The sequence below is a fragment of the Ranitomeya imitator genome, chromosome 8 (assembly GCF_032444005.1).
Source record: "Ranitomeya imitator isolate aRanImi1 chromosome 8, aRanImi1.pri, whole genome shotgun sequence".
NCBI lineage: Eukaryota > Metazoa > Chordata > Amphibia > Anura > Dendrobatidae > Ranitomeya > Ranitomeya imitator.
In genome coordinates this window covers 35,813,879-35,837,941 of record NC_091289.1, presented here as the reverse complement: position 1 = coordinate 35,837,941, position 24,063 = coordinate 35,813,879, and the positions used below count along the sequence as shown (strand labels likewise).

Genomic DNA, 24,063 nt, shown 5'->3' with positions numbered 1-24,063 from the left:
TAAAGAATATTAGTGATCTGACCCCCTTAGACTTTTATCTTTGAGGTCATCTGAAGACAATTGTCTATGCTGTGAAGATACGAGATGTGCAGCATCTGAAACAATGGACACTGGAAGCCTGTGCTAGAATTTCTTCTGCGGTGTTGCTATCAGTGTGCCAAGAGTGGGAGAAGAGGGTTGCATTGACAATCCAACACAATGGGCAGCACTTTGAACACATTTAATAAGTGGTCATAAAGTAGCAAATAACTCATGAAAGAATAAAGTTACGTTAAAACCAAGCGCACCATTGTTTTTCTTGTGAAATTCTCAATAAGTTTGATTTGTCACATGACCCTCTTCCTATTGAAAAAAATAAAGTTGGATCCAAAATGGCCGAATTCAAAATGGCCACCACCCATCTTGAAAAATTCTCCCCCTCCCATATACTAATGTGCAACAAACAGGAAGTTTATATCACCAACAATTCCCATTTTATTTAGGTGGATCCACGTAAATGGCCCACCCTATACATTAAACTATCCCGATTTTTTATGGGCGAGCAGTGTGAAGAGTTGTATATGGTATTTCTGTATCTCAAAAATTAGAGCAGATTGGGAAAACATTTGCAATTTTTTTTTTATTTAACAGGTCAAAAATTCCCAGAAACAGGTCTAAAGTTTGAGGCACCAAAATGTCTATTTTTTGTGCTGAAAAAAACAGCATATTATAGTAAAAGTAAAATGAATGAAATCTGGAAAATCTTGTTCACACAGAACATTTTTATTGCATTTTTTCCCTCACTGAGATAAAAATGCTTAGCACAAAAAAAGAAATAAAAATAAAAAGTGCATAAAAATGTACGTAATTTATTCTGTGGTTATCTTGTCATATTGCATTTTTCATGCAAAGGAAATGCAACCAAATTGTTAGTTGTAAATATATCCTAAATGAGAACGTTTTTATGTAAATGTAAAACACAAACTTGTTTCTGATCAGATATGAAAAAGTAACAAAAAAAAAATAAAAAAAAAATCACAGTGCGTTTTACCTGATCAAGTAGATGTAGCCTCTTGACATAAGCTTCCTCCGTGTGGAGTAGCTCATTGGCAATGTTAAATAGCTTCTGTGGCTCGCTGCACTAGAAGATAAATTGAAAAGATAAATTGTAAAGGAAATCAATATAACATCAGTAAGCATAATATTTTTCCAGTTTTGTTGCAACCAAGCCCGAGGACTAAAGACTTATTAAACGTACAAGTAATTGATTATGCAGTATTTTAATACTTAATTTAATTAATTAAAATGTAATTACTATTATAAAAGTACATGAAGTACTCAGCATAAAAACGTAATACGTGTCAACATTCACCAAAATTTGTAAAACGGAGGCAAAACTGGACGTAGTCTCAAATTAGTATGTCAACTATAAAGCCAGAAAATTGAGACAGATATTGGGACAAATCAACACATCCTCATCGCAAGAGATGATTTGTTTTTCTGTCTGTGAAACATTAAAAAATGCAGCAAATTCATAAACAGATGTGCAACATTTAATGTTTCCTGACATTTTATTCACCTGCAGAGGGAAAGCGGACAGCTGATGGCAAATGTTTATAGCCTGGGAAGGGGTGGGAGAGAAACCCATGGAGCTTCCCAGGCTATTAATGTCAGCTCACAGCTATATACAGTCATGGCCAAAAGTTTTGAGAATGAGACAAATATTAATTTTTCCAAAGTCTACTGCTTCATTTTTTCTAATGGCAATTTGCATATACTCCTGAATGTCAGAGTGATCAGCTTAACAGCAATTACTGTACTTGCAAAGTCAATATTTGCCCAGAAAATGAACTTTAACCCCCAAAACACATTTCAACATCATTGCAGTCCTGCCTTAAAAGGAGCAGCTAACATCGTTTTAGTGATTGATCCATTAACACAGGTGTGGGTGTTGATTAGGACAGGGCTGGCGATCAATCAGTCATGATTAAGTAAGAATGACATCACTGGACACTTTAAAAGGAAGCTGGTGCTTGGTATCATTGTTTCTCTTCAGTTAACCATGGTTATCTCTAAAGAAGCACGTGCAGCCATCACTGAACTGCACAAAAATGGCCTAACAGGGAAGAGTATCGCAGCTACAAAGATTTCACCTCAGTCAACAATCTATCGCATCATCAAGAACTTCAAGGAGAGAGCTTCCATTGTTGTCAAAAAGGCTCCAGGGCACCCAAGAAAGACCAGCAAGCGCCAGGACCGTATCTTAAAACTGTTTCAGCTGCGGGATCGGACTACCAGCAGTGCCGAGCTTGCTCAGGAATGGCAGCAGGCTGGTGTGAGTGCTTCTGCACGCACTGTGAGGCGGAGACTCTTTGAGCAAGGCCTGGTTTCAAGGAGGGCAGCAAAGAAGCCACTTCTCTCCAGAAAAAAACATCAGGGACTGACTGATATTCTGCAAAAGGTACAGGGAGTGGACTGCTGAGGACTGGGGCAAAGTCATTTTCTCTGATGAATCCCCTTTTCGATTGTTTGGGACATCTGGAAAACAGCTTATTCGGAGAAGAAGAGGTGAGCGATACCACCAGTCTTGTCTCATGCAAACTGTAAAGCATCCTGAAACCATTCATGTGTGGGGTTGCTTCTCAGCCAAGGGAATCGGCTCACTCACAGTCTTGCCTAAAAACACAGCAATGAATAGAGAATGGTACCAGAATGTCCTCCAAGAGCAACTTCTCCCAACCGTCCAAGAGCAGTTTGGCGCCCAACAATGCCTTTTCCAGCATGATGGAGCACCTTGCCATAATGCAAAGGTGATAACTAAATGGCTCATGGAACAAAACATAGAGATTTTGGGTCCATGGCCTGGAAACTCCCCAGATCTTAATCCCATTGAGAACTTGTGGTCAATCATCAAGAGACGGGTGGACAAACAAAAACCAACAAATTCTGGCAAAATGCAAGCATTGATTATGCAAGAATGGACTGCTATCAGTCAGGATTTGGTCCAGAAGTTGATTGAGAGCATGCCAGGGAGAATTGCAGAGGTCTTTTAGAAGAAGGGTCAGCACTGCAAATATTGAATTGCTGCATTAACTCATTCTAACTGTCAATATAACCTATTGGTACTCATAATATGATTGCAATTATATTTCTGTATGTGATAAAAACATCAGACAAACACTAATAAAAACCAGAGGGCAGCAGATCATGTGAAAATATAATTTTGGTGTCATTCTCAAAACTTTTGGCCATGACTGTACTTAGCCTTTACTGGTTATTAAAATGGGAGACCGCCCCAAAAAATGACATAGGGCCTCCCTATATTTAAAAACCAGCAAAGGCTAAGCAGACAGCTGTGCGCTGATATTAATAGCCTAGGAAGGGGCCATAGATAGCCCCCTCCCAGACTAAACATCAGCTCTCAGCCAACCTAGAAATGGTGTATCCATAAGATGTGCCAAATCTGTCACTTAGCTTCTCTCTTTCCACTTGCCCTGGAGAGGTGGCAAGTGAGGTGATAGTTGGGGGGTTGAGGTTATCTTTCTATTGATAGGTGACATCAAACCCAGAGCTTAGTAATGGAGTGGCATCTATAAGATGCCCCCATTACTAACCCAATAGTGTTATTGTATTAAAAAATCCACACATGCTCGTGGTGCCGTCAGAAAGGTCCTGCAAGTTCAAAGCCAATTAACCCAGTTCAACTCACTGATGCCAGCACCGTTATGACTTAACATGGTGCTCGTGCTGGCATCAGTGAGTTGAACTGAGTTCATTACTCTGAACTCACAGGACCTTTCTGATGGCACCGTGTGCATGTGAACTTTCTCACGCTCGCGGTGACGTCAGTAAGATGAAAGGAGTTCACCATGAAGCACTGAGCTGAGTGAGCTGGCGCATCTAGTGGATGAATCTTTTCTGGGGTGTATGCTCACTGCTATTCTTAGGCTGGAGAGTGTCAATATCCATGGGCCTTCCCAGCCTGAGAATACCAGCAACCAGCCGTCTGCTTTAGCATGAGTGGATGTAAAAAAAAAAAAAAATGGAGGGGGGACCGGAAACTTTTTTTTTTTTTAAAACATTTACTTAAATAATAAAAAAAAACAGCCTGGGAACCCCTCTATTTTTGATAACCAGCTGAGATAAAGCTGACAGCTGAGGGCTGTCACATTTACCTGTGCTTGTTATCAAAAATAGGGGAGACGCCACTTTCGGGGTCCATACACGGACAATGGGTGTGCTATACAGACCGGGAACTTGACTGATCAGGTTTTGCCCATCTCTTGTTGGAAGTAGAGTTGGCGAATTAATTAAAGCGTAATTGAGTTCTACTCGAATTTTACAAAAATGTAAACTTTGCTGATCTTTTGCAATTTGCTCCCATGCAAATTCAGAAAGCTGTCTGCCGGCCGGCCGACATTTTGCTGAACTGTAGAGGGCTGGCAAAAGGTTAAGAAAATAAATGCATACTCACCCCACTGCTCATGTCTCAGCCACCTCCGTTGCGTACTCTTCCCAGTACAATCCTTGTTGCCTCCCTTTACCACCACTGATTGTTGAAACCCAGGGCCTCTTCACGTTAGGCCAGGATTTTGGTGATGGCCAGACCCAGGATAGCTCTGTGCTTGTGTGTCATAAGGTCACAGCAAAATTGTGCATTGTGACCTTATGATGGTCACTCTAAGCTTAGACTACCAGCAGTTACTAAGCCTAAGATGTTAAAGGGACATCCTGGTCCAAGTTCACACTGCGTTAGCAGCAGCCCGTTCAGCACATACGCTAACGGGCTGCTGCTAACGCAAGTGTTGGCGCTACATCGCGCTAGCACAGATAGAGCATCTGCTAGCTCCATCTGAGCTAGCAGTGACGGACCCGGAAATGCTGCAGCCCGCGTCTCCAGGTCCGTCACTCAATGACGGCACATCCCTAGCGCACGACCATTGTGGGCATGCGCTAGCGATGCATCTGACATTGCAGTCAAGGGCGGCCGTAACGGATTACGTTACACCGCGTTTATGCCGCGGTGTAACGTAGTCCGTCTAACGGACACCATTGACGCAGTGTGAACTCAGCCTTATGTGTATTATGTCATGATGTCTCTCCAGACCCCAGAGTATAATAATGACATGTAATTAGCGGCGAATAAATTCTCTATGAATCGAATTTCCCGGTAAAACTCTGCAGATCCACGAAAGTCAGGAGGAACGTACAAAAATTTAATTAACTTGCTGTGAAAAGCTTGTTGAAGGCTACTCGATGTCGGTGTCCCATAGTAGACATTTAAAAGCAACGCCACAAGTTACAAAATTATGAGCCACTGATGATGTAATTAAAGTAAATAAAGCTGAAATAAACCATTAAATATGAAAAAAACAATAAAAACCACAGAATAAAGCTCACCTAGATGTCCACGGGTGTATGGAACCACATAGAGGTTTGCCACAGAAAAACTAATAGCTTCAGCATTTTAGTAAACGGAGATTTAGCTTGCATATAAAATCCAAGCGATACAAAGTGTAGGGGAGTTTACCCGTAAGAAGAGGGACAGGCAGCGCAAGACATCTCGGTAAAAGTTGAAGTGAAGACATAAGGAAGTTCACAAAGAAAATTGCAAAGTGTGGTTTGTATTTTAGTCTAAGATTACTTTAAAGAGGAACTAAAAGACAAAAATAAGTTTGAATGGAAAAAGTTCAGTAACCAATATGCAATGAAAAACTAGGTGAAATCAACTTGATGACCAAGTAAAAAATGAAGTTTATCCCCTTCACCCCCAAGCCTATTTTCACCTTCATGACCAGGCCAAATTTTACAATCCTGACCAGTGTCACTTTATGTGGTAATAACTCTGGAACTCTTCATTGGATCCCACTGATTCCAAGACTGCTTTTTCAAGACATACTGTATTTCACGATAGTGTAAAAAAATTGTTCGATATTACTTGCGTTTATTTGTGAAAAAATTGGAAATTTAGTGAAAATTTTGCAGTTTTCAAACTTTTAATTTTTATGCTCTTAAACCATAGCCTTATCTCACACAAAATAGTTAATAAATAATATTTCCCACATGTCAACTTTATTTCAGCACAATCTTTGAAACCTTTTTTTTTTGTTAGGTAGTTAAGGGTTCAAAGTTGACCAGCAATTTCTAATATTTCAAACAAAATTTACAAAAAAAATTTTTTGTTTAGGGACCACATCCCATTTGAAACAACTTTGAAGGGCCTATATGACAAACTGTCCAAAGTTGACACCATTCTAAAAACTGTAGCCCTTAAGGTGCTCAAAATCACATTCAAGAAATTTATTAACCCTTCAAGTACTTTAGAGTAATTAATGGAATATGGAATGAAAAAAAATTAAATTTAACCCCTTTACCCCCAAGGGTGGTTTGCACGTTAATGACCGGGCCAATTTTTACAATTCTGACCACTGTCCCTTTATGAGGTTATAACTCTGGAACGCTTCAATGGATCTTGGCGATTCTGAGATTGTTTTCTTGTAACATATTGTACTTCATGATAGTGGTAAAATTTCTTCGATATAACTTGCGTTTATTTGTGAAAAAAACGGAAATTTGGCGAAAATTTTGAAAATTTCACAATTTTCCAACTTTGAATTTTTATTCTGTTAAACCAGAGAGTTAAGTGACACAATATAGTTAATAAAAAACATTACCCACATGTCTACTTTACATCAGCACAATTTTGGAAACAAAATTTTTTTTTTCTAGGAAGTTACAAGGGTTAAAATTTGACCAGCAATTTCTCATTTTTACAACAAAATTTACAAAACCATTTTTTTTAGGGACCACCTCACATTTGAAGTCATTTTGAGGGGTCTATATGGCAGAAAATACCCAAAAGTGACACCACTCTAAAAACTGCACCCCTCAAGCTGCTCAAAACCACATTCAAGAAGTTTATTAACCCTTCAGGTGTTTCACAGCAGCAGAAGCAACATGGAAGGAAAAAATTTACATTTTACTTTTTAGTCACAAAAATGTTCTTTCAGCAATAATTTTTTAAATTTCCCAAGGGTAAAAAGAGAAAATGGACCTCAAGAGTTGTTGTCCAATTTGTCCTGAATACGCTGATACGCCACATGTGAGGGGGAACCACTTTTTGGGCGCATGGCAGGGCTTAGAAGGAAAGGAGCGCCGTTTGACATTTTCAAGCTAAAATTGGCTGGAATTGAGATCGGACGCCATGTCGCGTTTGGAGAGCCCCTGATGTGCCTAAACAGTGGAAACCTTCCACAAGTGACCCCATTTTGGAAACTAGACCCCCTAAGGAACTTATCTAGGTGTGTGGTGAGCACTTTTATCCCCCAAGTGCTTCACGAAAGTTTATAACGCCCGGGCGTGAAAATAAAAAATCCTATTTTTTCCACAAACATGATGGTTTAGTCCCCAATTTTTTATTTTCTCAAAGGTAAAAGGAGAAATTGGACCCCAAAAGTTGTTGTCCAATTTGTCCTGAGTACGCTGATACCCCATATGTGGGGGGGAACCACTGTTTGGGCGCATGGCAGGGCTCAGAAGGAAAGGAGCGCCGTTTGACATTTTCAAGCTAAAATTGGCTGGAATTGAGATCGGACGCCATGTCGCGTTTGGACAGCCCCTGATGTGCCTAAACAGTGGAAACCCCCCACAAGTGACCCCATTTTGGAAACTAGACCCCCTAAGGAACTTATCTAGGTGTGTGGTGAGCACTTTTATCCCCCAAGTGCTTCACGAAAGTTTATAACGCCTGGGCGTGAAAATAAAAAATCCTATTTTTTCCACAAACATGATGGTTTAGTCCCCAATTTTTTATTTTCTCAAAGGTAAAAGGAGAAATTGGACCCCAAAAGTTGTTGTCCAATTTGTCCTGAGTACGCTGATATCCCATATGTGGGGGGGAACCACTGTTTGGGCGCATGGCAGGGCTCAGAAGGAAAGGAGCGCAGTTTGACATTTTCAAGCTAAAATTGGCTGGAATTGAGATCGGACGCCATGTCGCGTTTGGAGAGCCCCTGATGTGCCTAAACAGTGGAAACCCCCCACAAGTGACCCCATTTTGGAAACTAGACCCCCTAAGGAACTTATCTAGGTGTGTGGTGAGCACTTTTATCCCCCAAGTGCTTCACTAAAGTCTATGATGCCCGGTGTGAGAATAAAAAATTCTATTTTTTCCCCCACAAAAATGATATTTCAGCCCCCAATTTTTTATTTTCCCAAGGGTAACAGGAGAAATTGGACCCCAAAAGTTGTTGTCGAATTTGTCCTGAGTACGCTGGTACCCCATATGTGGGAGAAAACTACTGTTTGGGCACACTTCGGGGCTCGGAAGGGAAGTAGTGACGTTTTGGAATGCAGACTTTGATGGAATTGTCTGCCGGCATCATGTGCCATTTGGTGAGCCCCTGATGTGCCTAAACAGTGGAAACTCCCCACAAGTGACCCCATTTTGGAAACTTGACCCCCTAAGGAACTTATCTAGGTGTGTCGTGAGAATTTTGAACCTCCAAGTGCTTCACTAAAGTCTATGATGCCCGGCGTGAAAATTAAAAATTCTATTTTTTCCCCCACAAAAATGATCTTTCAGCCCCCAATTTTTTATTTTCCCAAGGGTAACAAGAGAAATTGGACCCAAAAGTTGTTGTCGAATTTGTCCTGAGTACGCTGGTACCCCATATGTGGGAGAAAACTACTGTTTGGGCACACTTCGGGGCTCGGAAGGGAAGTAGTGACGTTTTGGAATGCAGACTTTGATGGAATTGTCTGCCGGCATCATGTGCCATTTGGTGAGCCCCTGATGTGCCTAAACAGTGGAAACTCCCCACAAGTGACCCCATTTTGGAAACTTGACCCCCTAAGGAACTTATCTAGGTGTGTCGTGAGAATTTTTAACCTCCAAGTGCTTCACTAAAGTCTATGATGCCCGGCGTGAAAATAAAAAATTCTATTTTTCCCCCACAAAAATGATCTTTCAGCCCCCAATTTTTTATTTTCCCAAGGGTAAGAGGAGAAATTGGACCCCAAAAGTTGTTGTCCAATTTGTTCTGAGTACGCTGGTACCCCATATGTGGGAAAAAAACTGTTTGGGCACTTCGGGACTCAGAAGGGAAGCAGTGACGATTTGGAATGCAGACTTTGATGGACTAGTTCTGAGGGCGTCATGTTCCGTTTGCAGAGCCCCTGATGTGCCTAAACAGTAAAAAAAAAAACACAAGTGACATCATTTTGGAACCTAGACCCCCAAGGAACTTACTTAGATGTGCCCCCTCTTTGGAACTAATCTACTGGTTCCTGTTAAGTAAATTAGTAGTGCATGGAGGTGTGGTACAATTTGAAGCAGTCCTTCATACACAGGCCAGGTTTGTCGGGGCAGGTGTCGCATTGATAGATGGTGTCCTTGCGTACTCCTCTTTTGTAGCACACTCGGCACCTTTTTTGCGGCTTACTTTTTCTATCAGTTGGCGGGACCACCCCCGGAAAATGCTGACCTGGTATGATACGAGCACCCTCAGTTCCGGAAGTACTGGGGCCCGCTCCTTCCCTCGTGCCAAATATCAGGGCCTTAACCACTACCTCCTGGAACTGAAGGTACGACGTATCAGTGTGTCGTGCACATCGTGACAGCAGGAAAGCGTTGAGCATTGCCATTTGTACGATGTACACCGACAGCTTTTTGTACCACACCTTGGCCTTCCTCAAAGCACTGTACGGTTGGAGGAGTTGATCGGAGAGATCAACGCCCCCCATGTTTTTGTTGTACCCCAGTACACAGTCTGGTTTGCAGACCTGTGTTGAGGTACCCCGTACACTGCTGAGGGCACTGCCATCACCGTGTATGGTGGTCAAGAGAAGGACATCCCTCTTGTCCTTGTACTTGACCACCAGCAGGTGGTCGCTACATTGGGCTTTGCTCTCACCTTTTCTGAGCATCTGCCCAAGTAGCGTCTTCGGGAGGCCTCTCTGATTTTTGCGGACAGTACCGCAGGCTGCGGTACCTCGCGCAGAGAGGGATTTGTAGAGTGGGATGCTGGAATAAATGTTATCGGTGTAGAGGTGATAACCTTTATCCAGCAGTGGGTGCACCAAATCCCACACAATTTTCCCACTCACTCCCAGGATGGAAGGACACTCAGGCGGTTCAATCCTGCTGTCCTTCCCTTCGTACACTCTAAAGCTGTAGGTGTACCCTGAGGTACTCTCACACAGCTTGTAGAGTTTGATTCCGTACCTGGCCCTTTTGCTGGGCAGGTATTGACAGAATCTGAGCCGCCCCTTAAAATGAACCAAGGACTCATCCACACAGATGTCCCTTTTGGGTACGTACACTTCAGCAAACTTTTTGCTGAAGTGTTCGATGACCGGCCGAACTTTGTACAGACGGTCAAAATTGGGGTCATCTCGTGCGGGACACCGTGCATTATCGTTGTAATGCAAAAACTTATGGATGGCCTCAAAACGCGTCCGAACCATGACCATTCGGAACACTGGAGTGTTATATAAAGTATCTACACTCCAATATTGCCGAATTTCTGGCTTCTTCACGATCCCCATATGGAGGACCATGCCCCAAAACTGCATCATTTCATCTGCATCCACAGGAGACCAGTTAGAAAATGATGAACGGGGGTTTTGCTCCAAAAATTGCCGAGCATACAAATTAGTTTGCTCCACCATGAGGTTAACGAAAGCCTCAGAGAAAAAGACTTTGAAAAAGTCTATTTCTGTGAGGCCGGGGGTGTCAAACTTGATTCCTGATTCTGCCACAAAATCAGGAATCAGTGGCTCATAATTTTCGGGGGGCGAGGTCCATATGGGGTCCGAAGAGGGTCGCGCTGGTTCATTTTCAGGAGTGGGCGCTGCCTGATCTTCTCTCCTGGGGCGTCTGCGTGGCGGTTCCGCAGGACCCGAGGAGGAAGATGAGGAGGAGGAAGAGGATGAAGAATCTGAAGAGTAAAGGAATGTGGGATCCTCTCCCTCGCTATCAGTGTCGGAGGCAAGGAAAGCATATGCCTCCTCCAATGAATAGCGCTGCTGGGACGAACGGGACATTTTTTGTGTGATTATGGTGCTTGGGTGTAATATTTATTGATAACTGTGTACGTGTGGGGGGGGGGGGATAGTGTTTGGTGCAAACTATTCTGAAAGGAAAAAGCTAAAGGGAAAAAAAATACCTGTAAAAGGAAAAGTCTAAAACAGCAGGCCCTAGCTCTGATAAGTGAACTGCGTCACTTATCAAAGTTCGGCGGCTGCTGGGTGTGTGAACGGGGATGTGTAAAAAAAAAAAAAAGAAATGAAAGGCACGGGTTCAGACGCAGCGGCGGGGTGCGTGGACGGGGATGTGGAAAAAAAAAATGAAATGGGGGTGGAGGGGGAAGGGGAAGGGGGGGGAAGGGTAAGGGGGGGATGAAGTAAGATCGGGCCGGGATCGGGGATGAACACTTACGGTTGTAGTCTCTCTTCTTTCTTCTGTCTTCTTTCTTCTGTCTTCTTTCTTTAGCAATAATTGTGGTGTCACAGGCTACTGTGGCACCACAAGTCTCAGCACAGGAGGGGATCTGTCAGCGTGACCGCTCTTCAGGAATCCTCACCAAGTGTGAGGATTCCTGAAGAGCAGTCAGACAGGTCAGGGACAGGTGAGACAGGTCACAGAGCGGTCACACCGCTGCTGTGACCTGTCATTGGTGGGATCGAATGATTACATCGATCCCACCAATCAGAGGTGGCCGTGGTGACGCCGGTGTCGCTAGGCACCAGCCTATGATCGGAGCTCACAGCTCCGATCATAGGCAGGTCACCGGCAGGTCACCATCAGGGCACAGCGCGGGCACACCGCTGTTGTGCCCTGATTGGCAGAGCTGCAGGAGGTGGTGGGGGAGGTGGCAGGCAGATGAGGCAGGCACATGGATTTCAAAAGCAGGGCACAGCGCGGTAACACCGCCGCTGTGCCCTGCGATCGGCGCGATCGATGTGATCGTCGATCGCGCCGATCCGGCGGGTCTGTTCCTGATTGGCGCGATCGACGATCACATCGATCGCGCCAATCACAGCTGCAGGATCCGGAGCCGCAGGGCAGCTGAGGAAGGCTCCGGATCAGGCAGGGCACAGCGCGGTAACACCGCCGCTATGCCTTGCGATTGGCGCCATCGATGTGATCGTCGATCGCGCCAATCCGGGGGGTTTTGGCCGGTGCCTGGGACCTCACTATTTCAGCCAAGCTGATTGGCTGAAACAATGAGAAAGGCTGTGATTGGCTGTTCAGAATTGAACAGCCAATCACAGCGATCGGGAGGCGGACGCCATACCCCAGGATGCCGAGGCCATCTTCCCTGAGGTAAGATGGCATCGGAATTTTAATGCGATCACCGCGACTTAAGTCGCAGTGTCGCATTAAAGTGCATGACGTACTATCCCGTCCCTGGTCATGGGGGCCCACCCCACCTCGACGGGATAGTACGTCTGATGTCAGAAAGGGGTTAACTTTTATTTCACAAAATTTTTTTTTTATTTTCACAAGGGTAGCAGGAGAAAATGGACCCAAAATTTGTTGTGCAATTTCTCTTGACTATGCAGATACCCCATATGTGGGGAATATTTGGGCGAACAGCAGGGTTCGGAAGGGATGGAGCACCGTTTGGCTTTTTCAACGCAAAACTGGTTGGAATTGAGAGCGGATGCCATGTTGTATTTGTAAAGCCCCTAATGTGCATAATCAGTGGAAACCATGACAAGTGAAGTGACCACATATTGGAAACTAGAACCCCCAAGGAACTTATCTAGATGTATGTTGAGAACCTTCAACCCCCATGTGCTTCACAAATATTTAGAACGTTGGGATGTGAAAATAAAAAAAATGAACAAAAATGTCAAAAAAAAATTTTCAGCCTCACAAATATTTTATTTTCACAAGGGTGACAGGAGAAAATGGACCACAAAAATTGTTGTTCAATTTCTCCTGAGTATGCAGATACCTCATATGTGGGGGAAAACTACTATTTGGGTGCACGACAAGACTTGGAAGGGAAGGAGCACAGGCTAAATTTTTGAACGCAAAATTGGCTGGAATCAGCGGAAGCCATGTCTCTTTTGGAGAGCCCTTGATGTGCCTAAACAGTGAAAAACCACCATGGTGCACCATTTTGGAAATTAGACACCTCAAGGAATGTATCTAGATGTGTGTTGAGCACCTTGAACTCACAGAAGTTTATAAGGTAGAGCCATGAAAAAAAAAGATCAAATTTTACCACAAAAATACTCTTTTAGCCCCAAATTTTTCAGTTTCACAAGGCTAACAGGATAAATTGTACTATACAATTTGTTGTGCAATTTCTCCCGAGTACACAGATATGCAGTATGTGGAGGACAACTACTGCTTGGGTGTGTGGCAGGTCTCCGAAGGGAAGGAGCGTCATTTGACTTTTTGAACAGAAAATTTGCCGGAATCATTAGACGCTGTATCACGTTTCGAGAGCCCCTGATGTGCCTAAACAGTGTAAACCCACCCACAAGTGACCCCATTTTGGAAACTAGACCCCTCAAGGAATGTATCTTGATGTGTGGTGAGCACCTTGAACTCCCAGGTGCTGTGAAGATATATATATAAAAAAAAATATCACATTTTCTCACAAAAAAATTTCCTTTAGCCCCAATTTCTTTATTTTCACAAGGGTAAAAGTAGAAATTGCACTATACAATTTGTTGTACAATGCCTCCCGAGTACACCGATACCTAATATATGGTTAAAAACTACTTTTGAGGCACAGTACAAAGCTCAGAAGAGAGGAAACGCTATATTGTGGATCAGATTTTGCTGGAATGGTTTTAGGGTGCCATGTCACATTGCAGAACCCCCGAGGTGCCAGAACAGCCAAACCCCCCAAAAGAGACGTCATTTTACAAACTAATAGCAGGAGGTAAATGGGACGAGGAAAGTCAGATCACCACATTCAGATGAACTCTGGTTAGACAGGGATCATCGCACGGAGCCATCCTATAGTTTGGGACTGGACAGCAGCATACAAAAGAAAGAGGGTGGTTCTCCAGTGCAGACAAATCCAATTAAAAGTGAAAAAAAACTTGTTTATTAAAGTAGTAAAAAATGAAAAAAAAAAAAAGCACTGGTCAGTGGTCACCATGAAAGCCAACAATACATAACCAACGCATTTCAGCTTGAAGCCTTAATCATGGTACATACTGCTACATACCATGATTAAGGCTTCTTGCTGAAACAGGACGATTATGTAGTATGGACTTTCATGGTGACCAGTGTGTTTTTTTATTTTTTACAAAAGGGAGTATAATAAAAGTTATTTTTCTTCTCTTACAGGTCGGTTTGGGGGCTTATATATAGCATTATAGAATATCCGCCCTGAAAGGTGGTGGCCTCATTTCATATCGGCCAAAACTGGTGACAGGTTCACTTTAACAACTACCTGCCTGTTTTTTTATAGGCCTTAAAAACTAAGTATTGGATAAACTCTTTAGATGACGGCAGCCAGTGGACAGCTCCCGAATTTGTAGTCTTGAAGCTCCCCTGGTAATACATGTGTATTTGCTGTGGCCTTTTCGTCCACCGTCGCAATTATGGCAAATCTGTCGTATCCTCTGTGAGGGTCATAGACACCACCGTCCCTTCATGTACACAACGCTAATGACCACTGATTAGCAAACTGCTGGCTCAAGCAAAAGAAAATCCATCTTCATTTTCCTCCCGTTACTTCACATTAGTGGAAACGGTTACAGACTGTTAACATTTGCAAATTGTTCCATTTAAAAGGAACGTAAATGTTAAGCCAATAAATGTAATTTCATTACAATTTTCATTACAAACGGCATAGTTTGCCTCAAAAATCAATTAGATATTTCTTCTTCTCGCTCAGCTGAAGATATTAAACTTTAAAGAAATGTCTGCTGGTAGCGGAAAAGTAGACCACCACCACGACCAGCCTGAACATTTATGCCAAAAATAGAAAAAAATAACTATGGAAAATAAACACATTTTATTAGAATTTTACCAACAGCTCCATGAAATTGTCCTAGACGGTTTTTCTACCGAATTCCAAATTGAAATTTTTTTCTAACAGTAAATGATATAGGACAAAGGCTGGATTTATCATAGACAGGTACCTATGGGTAACCTTGGAAAGGGGCATCAGGTAGAATGAAAAATGTGCCTAAATCATACAAATGTGAGCACTTTGTTTCCATGCATAATTGATCTGTGAGAAGAATTACAACAGGACACATGGTAAAAGGGGAGTCTAAAAAAAAAAACCTCAACTCCTTTAAGATGTGGTCTAAATGATGGGTGCAGCCTGAGATGCAAGATAACCTGGACTCGGAGGCTACCAAGAGGTGAACTATAATATATAATAATATATCATGGTGACCAAACGCTTGGGATGTTCAGTTAGAATTTTTTTGCTTGCAAAAAAAAAAAAAACACGAGAGATACCTTTGGTACATGGTCACAAGACTGAGAAGGTTGGATTCTTCTTAAAAGGTAACTAATATGTATGGGATGGTTGTCCCAATTCTCCCACGATGATGTTTAGGTGTCTAGAAAAGTAGGATCACGCATTTGGTGGTTCGCTTGTGTCCTCCAGAGGCAAGACTGCCTAGTGGCCTCCTACCCTCTATGGAAAGACTTGCCTGGCTCAGTTGAGCCAAGAATGTATACGGGGAAATTAGTTGGAATAGTTTTTGGAAGCAGCCATCAAAAAGTATCATGAAAGAGACCAACATTTAGGCTATGTGCACACGTTGCGGTTTACAGTACCATGTTAACCTATGGAAAGCCAAATCCGCTGTGCCCATGCTGCGGAAAATACCGCACGGAAACGTTGCGTTGTATTTTCCGCAGCATGTCTTTGTGGGATTCTGCAGCGGTTTACACCTGCTCCACAATAGGAATCCGCAAGTGTCAAACCGCAGGTGGAATCCGCACAAAAACAGCAAAAAGAAAAAAACGCAGCAAACCCGCGGGTAATCCGCAGTGCGGTTTACCTGCAGATTTTGCAAAAAAAGTGCGGAAAAATCAGCACACCATTCCGCAACGTGTGCACATAGCCTTACACCAGTAGCTTCCACTTTTGGAAAACTCATTTTTTCAATAAAGAGGGTCCAACTTTAAGTGTAAGTGCACACAGAGTTTATTTGAGAAGTTTGTTGAAAATAAAAAAAAAAAGGCTAGAAAATGTTCTAAAACATAAAAATAATGCTTGTAAAATTATATTCATTTCTATTGGAAATTTCTGTTCACATGTTCATTATTTTAAGAGGTTTCCTTCTTCGAGTACTCATGGTGAGAAATACGAAAGTGCATGTCACTTCTATGAAGCTGCTCCTGGTTGAATCAGTTCCAAATAGTCACTGCCTAATCTAAGGGTGCGTGAGCATGCTGTCTTTTTCAGGCCGATTCCACCTGGCGCCTGTAGCCAAAAAGTGCTGAAAAAAAATTAACTTGGTGCACAGCAATGCAAAAATGACATGTTCCTGCACATGTTCAGTCTTTAGCTACTCATTTTAACAGCTTTAGGTGTCGGGAACCATGAAGCGATTGAAAGAAGTAGCATGTTCATTTACTAGAGTGGAAATCATAAAGAAAAGATGCGGGCGGTGGAGCTGCAACAAAAAAGGATGGCAGAGCTGCGTCAGGTTTCGCCTAGAAAAACCTCAGAGGCTCTGCTGCTGGAAAAAAAGGGCATTCTATGATCATATTCTAAAGGCTAAAAGAAATGCTTTAGGAAAAAAAACACTCTTCCAAAACACTTCAAAAACTCTTAGGCCACGTTCACATGTTCAGTATTTGTTCAGTATTTTCCCATCAGTATTTGTAAACCAAAATCAGGAGAGGAACAATCAGAGGAAAAGTATAATAGAAACACGTCACCACTTCTGTATTTATCACCCTCTCCCGGTTCCGGCTTCCAAATACTGATGTAAAATACTGAACGTGGCCTTAGCCTGTGTTTCCACCGTTCGTTTTTGGTGGGTTTTCGATGCAGCGTATTTTGTCTAAATCAAAAATACAGTATCTTACAATTCCAGCAAAGTCGATGGGATTTATAGAAATCTGATTCCCACTGTGCTTTTATTTTAATTAGCATAAACTACCCTGCGACGCGCGTTTCAGGTCAGCAACATATCAATTTCTCTTGCGGGTACGTTGAGTTCTATGTGATGATTTGACCCACAAAATTCCATTAGATTTGGAAAATACACACGCAAATAAAAAGTACACACTCATTTTTAGCGCATGAATAAAAGTTTTGTCCAAAGCCAAATACCAGGAAATATAAAAAATAAAGCCGCTGAACTTAAAGTAAGAAACACCACACCATCATATTAGCGATAAATCTAATAAATAAATAAATAAAAAGTAGAATAAAAAACTGCAAGTAATCTAATAGGTGCAGAAATGCTACAGAAAATCTGCAACATCAAAAGCTCACCAAATACTCAGCGTGGGAACATAGCCTTAAGATAATAGAAATCTCATCTACTAGAAAACTCATTGTTTTTGATTGCCTCTAAAATCCTCCATGTGCACACAGCCTAAAAGGACATTATAGAATTAATACAGATTCTCAATTGCAAGAAAGGTTCTACATATTGTCACTGTTGGATCCAGTTTAATCCGTACCTATATACGATAAACCAATTTGTTCTCTGTGGTCACAGATGCATTCTCTTTATCTCATACCATCAAACATCCATTTGCGGTAATTAGCCCATTAATTACTTAGGTAATTGAAGCAATCGACACGTTCCATACGATCAGTCAATTCATTGATTTCATGCATCCTTTGTACTCAGACTAATCAGATTAACTCATTTAAATAATCTGTCAATTAAGTATGTTGTTACCTTCACTTGTGGCTATATTCACGCATTTTGATTTTTGGTGTGATTTTTTTTTTTTTTTTACAGTGTTTTCTAAAAACCCACAGCAAAATTGAAACACGTGAATGCATTCTAGTAAGATACAATAAAAAGCATCTAAAAAAAAAAAAAAAGATCGAAAAACTTTTTTTTCACCCCGACGTTTGAGGATCTTGCTTCTCTCTCCTCATGCTACAAGCAATTTACCCATGATAAATTATCATTTTTACAGTAATCTGGCCCCAGCGGAATGGACTGGCCAACAGACAGAGGTAAAGTAGTCAGTATCGGCATTCAGCAGGAGAATGAATAGTCGTGGTGTAAGAGCAGCGATTTTAGCAAATCTGCATTGTAGTCAATAGGAGGGAAGTTCCTCTGATATACATTCTATAACTCAAAAACTTGTTACAGGAAGTGTTGACATTTTTACTCTACCCTTCATCATTTCATTGTGTGTAGCTTTGTATTGTTATGAAAACAATTTGGAGAAAAGTTTGAGATAAGTATTGGACTGAGCTTACGCAGTGCCAAGGTTTTCAGGAACTAAAACATTTATGGCCCATCCTTAGGATAGACAGTCAATGTTATGTTGGCAGGGGTACAGCCCCTGTGATCATCACAACAATGGGAGCCATGCCACTTTATTGATTAGCACAGACTCATCCAAACAAGCCGCTGGACCTGGATCAATAACGAAAACAGTATGGATGGATTACATAGTTTACATAGCTACATAGATTGAAAAAAACAAAAACAAAACCTAGGTTCATAAAATTCAACCTTTCTCCACCAGAAATATTAAAAAACTATTTAAATAAGAAAGGAAGAAAATTTGGGGGCAGTCACCACTTGGCGTTAAAATAATTACCTTCCATGAAATAAAGATTGTAAAGACTAATGCGGTTGACAGCAGTTTCGCCTGAAATCAAGCTTCTTCTGAGGCCAAGTCTTCTTGCTGTCAGCCACGCTTGTCTACACAATGTCTGTTTCCTGGAAAGTAAAATAAAGTTGTTGTTTTTTTTTTACGCCAAATGGTGACTGCCCCAATTTTCTTCCTTTCTTATTTTCAATCAGTCTTTTTTCCTGGTAAGGACCATCAGAGGAATTCGGCTGCAATTACGGTAAGTCTACAATGTTGTATATGGTTACCACCTGGTTGTGAAAGATATGAATGATGAGCAGTGCCAGATCCTTGTTTTCTACAAATATTTGAAACTCTATAAAACTTATTAAATCAGAATAATATTTTATGATGAAAAAGCCATCTATTAGTCCTAGCCAAACCAAGAACTAACAGAGCAAATTACAATCTTGGACAAGTCCAATGAATCCTAGACATTAATGTTCCAGAAGGATTATGGAGACATCATTAGGTAGACGTGCCGGGCTCTACAAGGACTGTCTATTCTACAGGGTCTTCTAAATGGTTCATAAAACCAGATATCTTATTAGCTCTGCTTCCTGCGTGGAATCAATATATTCATCGTAAAATAAAACAGACACAGCACTGTAATGTGTTCATTTCATGAAGATACATGAACCCTAGTAACATTTTACTGATTGAACTCAATAAAATTATCTTCAGTCCCTCCGTAACTCCAACATAGGACAAGGAATCTAGAACTCAACTGATTTGTGGTGTAATTTGCACGGAGTCGATAGAAAATTGCACAGAGACAGGATGACTCAAAGCTGGTCATACATCAAATGCTCTCAGCTAAATGCTCACTTGGCCAACAGTTCTCTTCTGGCCGACCAAACATTGGCACGTGTTGAAATCCAGCATTACCCAAAATCTACTTTTGAGGGTTTCTTGTCTAAATTAGGTGATCATCCGATGGTACCAATATCAGGGAGCTTGGTCAACAACATTGACTAAATAATTTATATTCAATAAATGATACCTATAAATTGAAAAGGAATTTCTTAAAGTGTCAAAACATTGACAATCAGTGCCAAATACAAATCCTTACAAAACCATAAAAAATTCTAAATACGGTAATATGTTCATAAAGTATACGAAGATTGCCATTCAGAGTCCGCGTAACGCTACCATTAACTTCCACACTATAATACCATTTAATGCATAAGTAAAACTGCCATTATGTTGTCCAACTAATGCCAGTAAACAAGGCCAGGAGTTATTACTAAAGGCCTTGGTGGGTCAAGTAGTAAAGTTTATTATGCTCCACTGTAAGGTTGCTCTTAGGCATTTGATCTTGGAAGGTCTCCTATAAAATGAGTGCGCTGGACAATTGTAAAGGTTGCCATCCAAAACAACGGTCACTAACAATTGGATTGACGACATGCTTCAATACCAACACATCCATGGTCACATAACACAGATCATATAAGGGCTGGAGTTACGACAGTATCAACATTCCGGGGGTAACAGGTAGTAACCAGTGCTCATATAACATCTGCACGGGTTATCCAGAGCTTCATGGAGAAGAGTTGATGGCCTCAATGAGTAGTTTTTATTTCAATATTTGAAAAGAGCATCAGACAAACACTTGATGGACGAACTGATAATATGAAATTCAACCACAATGGTTAATTCTGCCTTTATTGGCCATCATCTGTGCCTCTTTTTGCCATTCTTGGTCGCGCACATCATTTTTACCTTAGACAGAGACTTCTAGGTCGACACAGCTTGTACAATCACTGCATGCCATGCCATCACGTTGCGAGTCAATGTTATGACATTACTACGTGCATCACTCGAGGTCTACTCAACATCTCTGGCACTGCATGTCCAAGATGATGTGCACCATAAGCCTGGTTGAGCTGGAAGTCCCAGCTCAGAGCGTAGAAGGCCAAAAAAGAGTCGTGCAACCAGGAAAAGCAAGAAGAAAAGGCTTTGAAAACCGTACAAGCAGCTGCTTGACAACTGAACGGAGAGAAATAGTATACTTTTTTAAAAAAAACTTTTTCAGGCCCTCTGCGGTTCACCAAAATGAACTTCCACCATATTACTGAAATCGCATGGCACTAATTGCAGAAAAACAAAATCCATATTCTGAGGAATACAACTTTATGAAAATTTTGAGAATTCAATTTAACTCGTTCACCTCTATTGGCCAATCACCATTTTAAAATGATCACTAGCCAAGGCTGACAGCAAATTACTGACAAAAATGATATGGGCCTAGGTGATTATTAGTCATCTACAGTACCTTGTTGATGTTCGTATGATTGATCCAGCCAGGAAGCATGATCATTGCTGCAAACGATCCAATATGCGATGAATTATCTGCATTCTGGAGGACAATAAACCTAAGTGTAACCTAAGCTTTACTATACCTTCTAAGTGTCTTTAACTGCAGTAGGGTTGAGTTTGTACCTTCACGTATGAAGACAAATCCTCGCACGTAAGCGTCGCTGAGTTAATGTTCAATAAAAATAATGGGATTTGGTGTTATTTTCAAGAATAAAACATATAGCTCTTACCTTGTTGGCATCATTATTCTCGGGTTTTGTCAGTTCTGTGCTTTCATGTTCTTCACTGCTTCCTTCATCCATGTCACTGTCCTCATCCTGAGTCGAGTCCCTCTTTTGGTCAACAGATGTCCTAGTACCCATTCCAATATTTGCCACAGGTAACATGAGCTTTCTTGGTTCAACAGTTTCATCGTTGGAAAACACTTCTCCAACCACACAACACGAGGGGCTATCAATACCACTGTCTCGGTTGGGTATTTTACCATTGTCGTTTTGATCTACTGTGAGGTCCTCATTGTCATTTTCTCGGTTTGATTCCCCGATTGTATGTACAGATGAAGTTTCACCACAGCTATTGATGTCATTGATGCCCAAGTCCTTAAACTTAATGTTATCAGAATTTGACATTTCTGAGCTGTGAGACATCGAAGGATCATTGTCATCTGGCCCAGTCTGTTCATCAGCAGATAAACCACTCTCAATGGCTGAATCGTTCCTTGATGAGCGAGGGTGTTTGGAAGCTCCTGATCCACGTTCCATTTTCAGATAAGAATTTAGTTGGTTGTGCTTGACAGGTTTTATAGGTTGTCTAAAAAATTGGAAACCAGTTATGTTGGTTTGTTCAATCTATAGTCAATCCACATAAAACACGTGTAAAGGAAATTATAACATCAGCATCAGTAAAATAACATTAGATTAAGTCTGACATTCACACGATTGACACTAGACAAGGGGTCATAACTCATAACATCAATGCACTCTTGTTACAGGAACTCAGAACCAAGGGAGGTATCACTGGGGCTACAAAGTCAGTCGCTCCTGACACCTCAGCATGGTGAGCTGGCATGGTGAGCTGGAACTCCAAAGCTTGGACATATGGACCTTTGTGGCCAGGCTGGACATCTCCGATTTACTATAGGGATGGTGGGTGAAGGGCTGGAGAACAAGGTATTTAATATGCAATATGCTTGCCTTCTCATTAGCCCATGGTCTACTGACAGACCTGCGATTTAAATATTACAATATACTGTAGGCCATCCTAGAAACTCAAGTCCAGAACCAGACCTATAAAAGATGGGCTACACAGTGGAAAGGTTTTCGCATGTAGGGATCTTCCCAAGCTGGATATGATCCATAAACTTTTTCTCCTACCCTAGAGTAAACAGAAGATTAACTTTAGATGGAAGCATTTAGGCATTTCTGTTATTTCTCCCTCTGCATTTTATAACAGTTTTGCTTATCTGTGCGTCACTTTCTTTTTTTTTAAATCTTTTTATACCCCTTTCTTGTAAGCACTGTATTTTTTAGATTAATGCTTAAAACTTTAATAAGTTTGGTCCTTGTATGCTCTTAAAGAATCCATACCCTTTCAGGGAGCGGATGGCCTTTTGATTACGGACAGTAGAATACATTTCGGGGACTCATCACCCCATGTGTTTGATGATTGGTGGCAGCGTGTTGTGTATCCAGGGTGAATGGACTGTGTCGGGGTGTGATTTATGCTCAGTTTGCAGCCTACAACAGAGGTTGCAGTGAGAAAAGATAAATTAACCCTTATAGTCGTACCCCACATCACAAGCCGAGAAGTGTGTACGTGATACCATGTAACACTACTGTAAATATTCTCAATAGGAAAGCTTGAAAAATTCAATTGAATATACGCTACAGAAATATGCAACTTAAGTCTGCTACTTATATATGTCAACCCCATAATTCCCCATCAGGAAAATGGATTTTCTAAAATGGACTACCTTGTTATGGTAGAATGACACACAAACATTTAGCATCGTCTTTAGCTGTGCAAATAAGAAATAAAATTTATGTTTACCTGAAATTCTCAAACTTTTCAATGAGAATACTGATGTCTGACGCGTTAGTCTGATTCCGTTGTCTTATTCCCAATTTTCTGGTGGCTTTAGGTATGGATGGCAGCGGTCTTGAGGGTGCTGGAGGGATTCTTAGGCCAGACCTGTCTTGTCCTCCTGATAGGAGATGGGCTGGCTTAGGAGGTACTAATAATAATAATAAAAAAAATAATAATAATAATAATAATAATAATAAAAAAATTTGAATCTGTAAGAAAAAGTACAAGTGTTAGCTTTGTATCCATTTCCACGCATATTTAATGCAGTATTCTGCACTGGTAAATGGGAACGTCATCTAGCACCAATGATTACACTATGCAGGTACATTTCGTAAATCAATGCATGCTTCACCAAAGCAAGGTCCGATCTATGTGCCAACCAGCAAATTAACAAATCCAAAAGTGAAAATCTAAAAAAAAAAAGAACATAAAACATTTACCTGCATAGTGTGGAAGTAGAACAGTAGAAGGAACAGTAAAGTGCCCCTTAATCTAAGAGCCCATCATGTAACACCACCTTATGTGTCTTTCAAACCACTATTAACTGTAAGCCGTTGTCATTAGCTCAGTCCCTTACGTGCAATCTAATAGATAGAAATTGGTGACTTTTTCATTTTCACACTGGCATTTGGTTAGACTCACTTCTTCACCTTTTAGGAATAGTTTTCAGCAGGCTCGTTATCATCAAAGGCAGGATTACAATGACATGTAGAACTTCTATATACCGCTGATAACACAGGATTCACCAATCACAATAGGCAATGTCACAGAAGACCCTGCTCTGTCCCTTCACAATAACCTTTGCACATGCTCATTAGATGCTTCAGTACAAAAAAAGGGGTGGGGTCTGTTCAATGTGGCTATGTACACATGTTGTTTCCTGATACAACTGGAAGTTAAAG

At 41.4% G+C, this 24,063-nt stretch overlaps 1 protein-coding gene across 4 annotated transcripts in view; it reads right to left on the bottom strand.

Annotated features, from left to right (window-relative positions):
• FGD3 (FYVE, RhoGEF and PH domain containing 3) overlaps nt 1–24,063 on the bottom strand; it is a 232,319-nt gene that overhangs the window by 62,894 nt on the left and 145,362 nt on the right. For all 4 annotated transcript variants that reach the window (XM_069736733.1, XM_069736735.1, XM_069736736.1 and 1 more), the window contains 3 exons: nt 23,126–23,309; nt 21,307–21,886; nt 1,031–1,120 (listed from right to left, as the gene is read on the bottom strand). In XM_069736733.1, the coding sequence (XP_069592834.1) occupies nt 1,031–1,120; nt 21,307–21,886; nt 23,126–23,309 (854 nt within the window). The remainder of the gene's footprint in view (nt 1–1,030; nt 1,121–21,306; nt 21,887–23,125; nt 23,310–24,063) is intronic.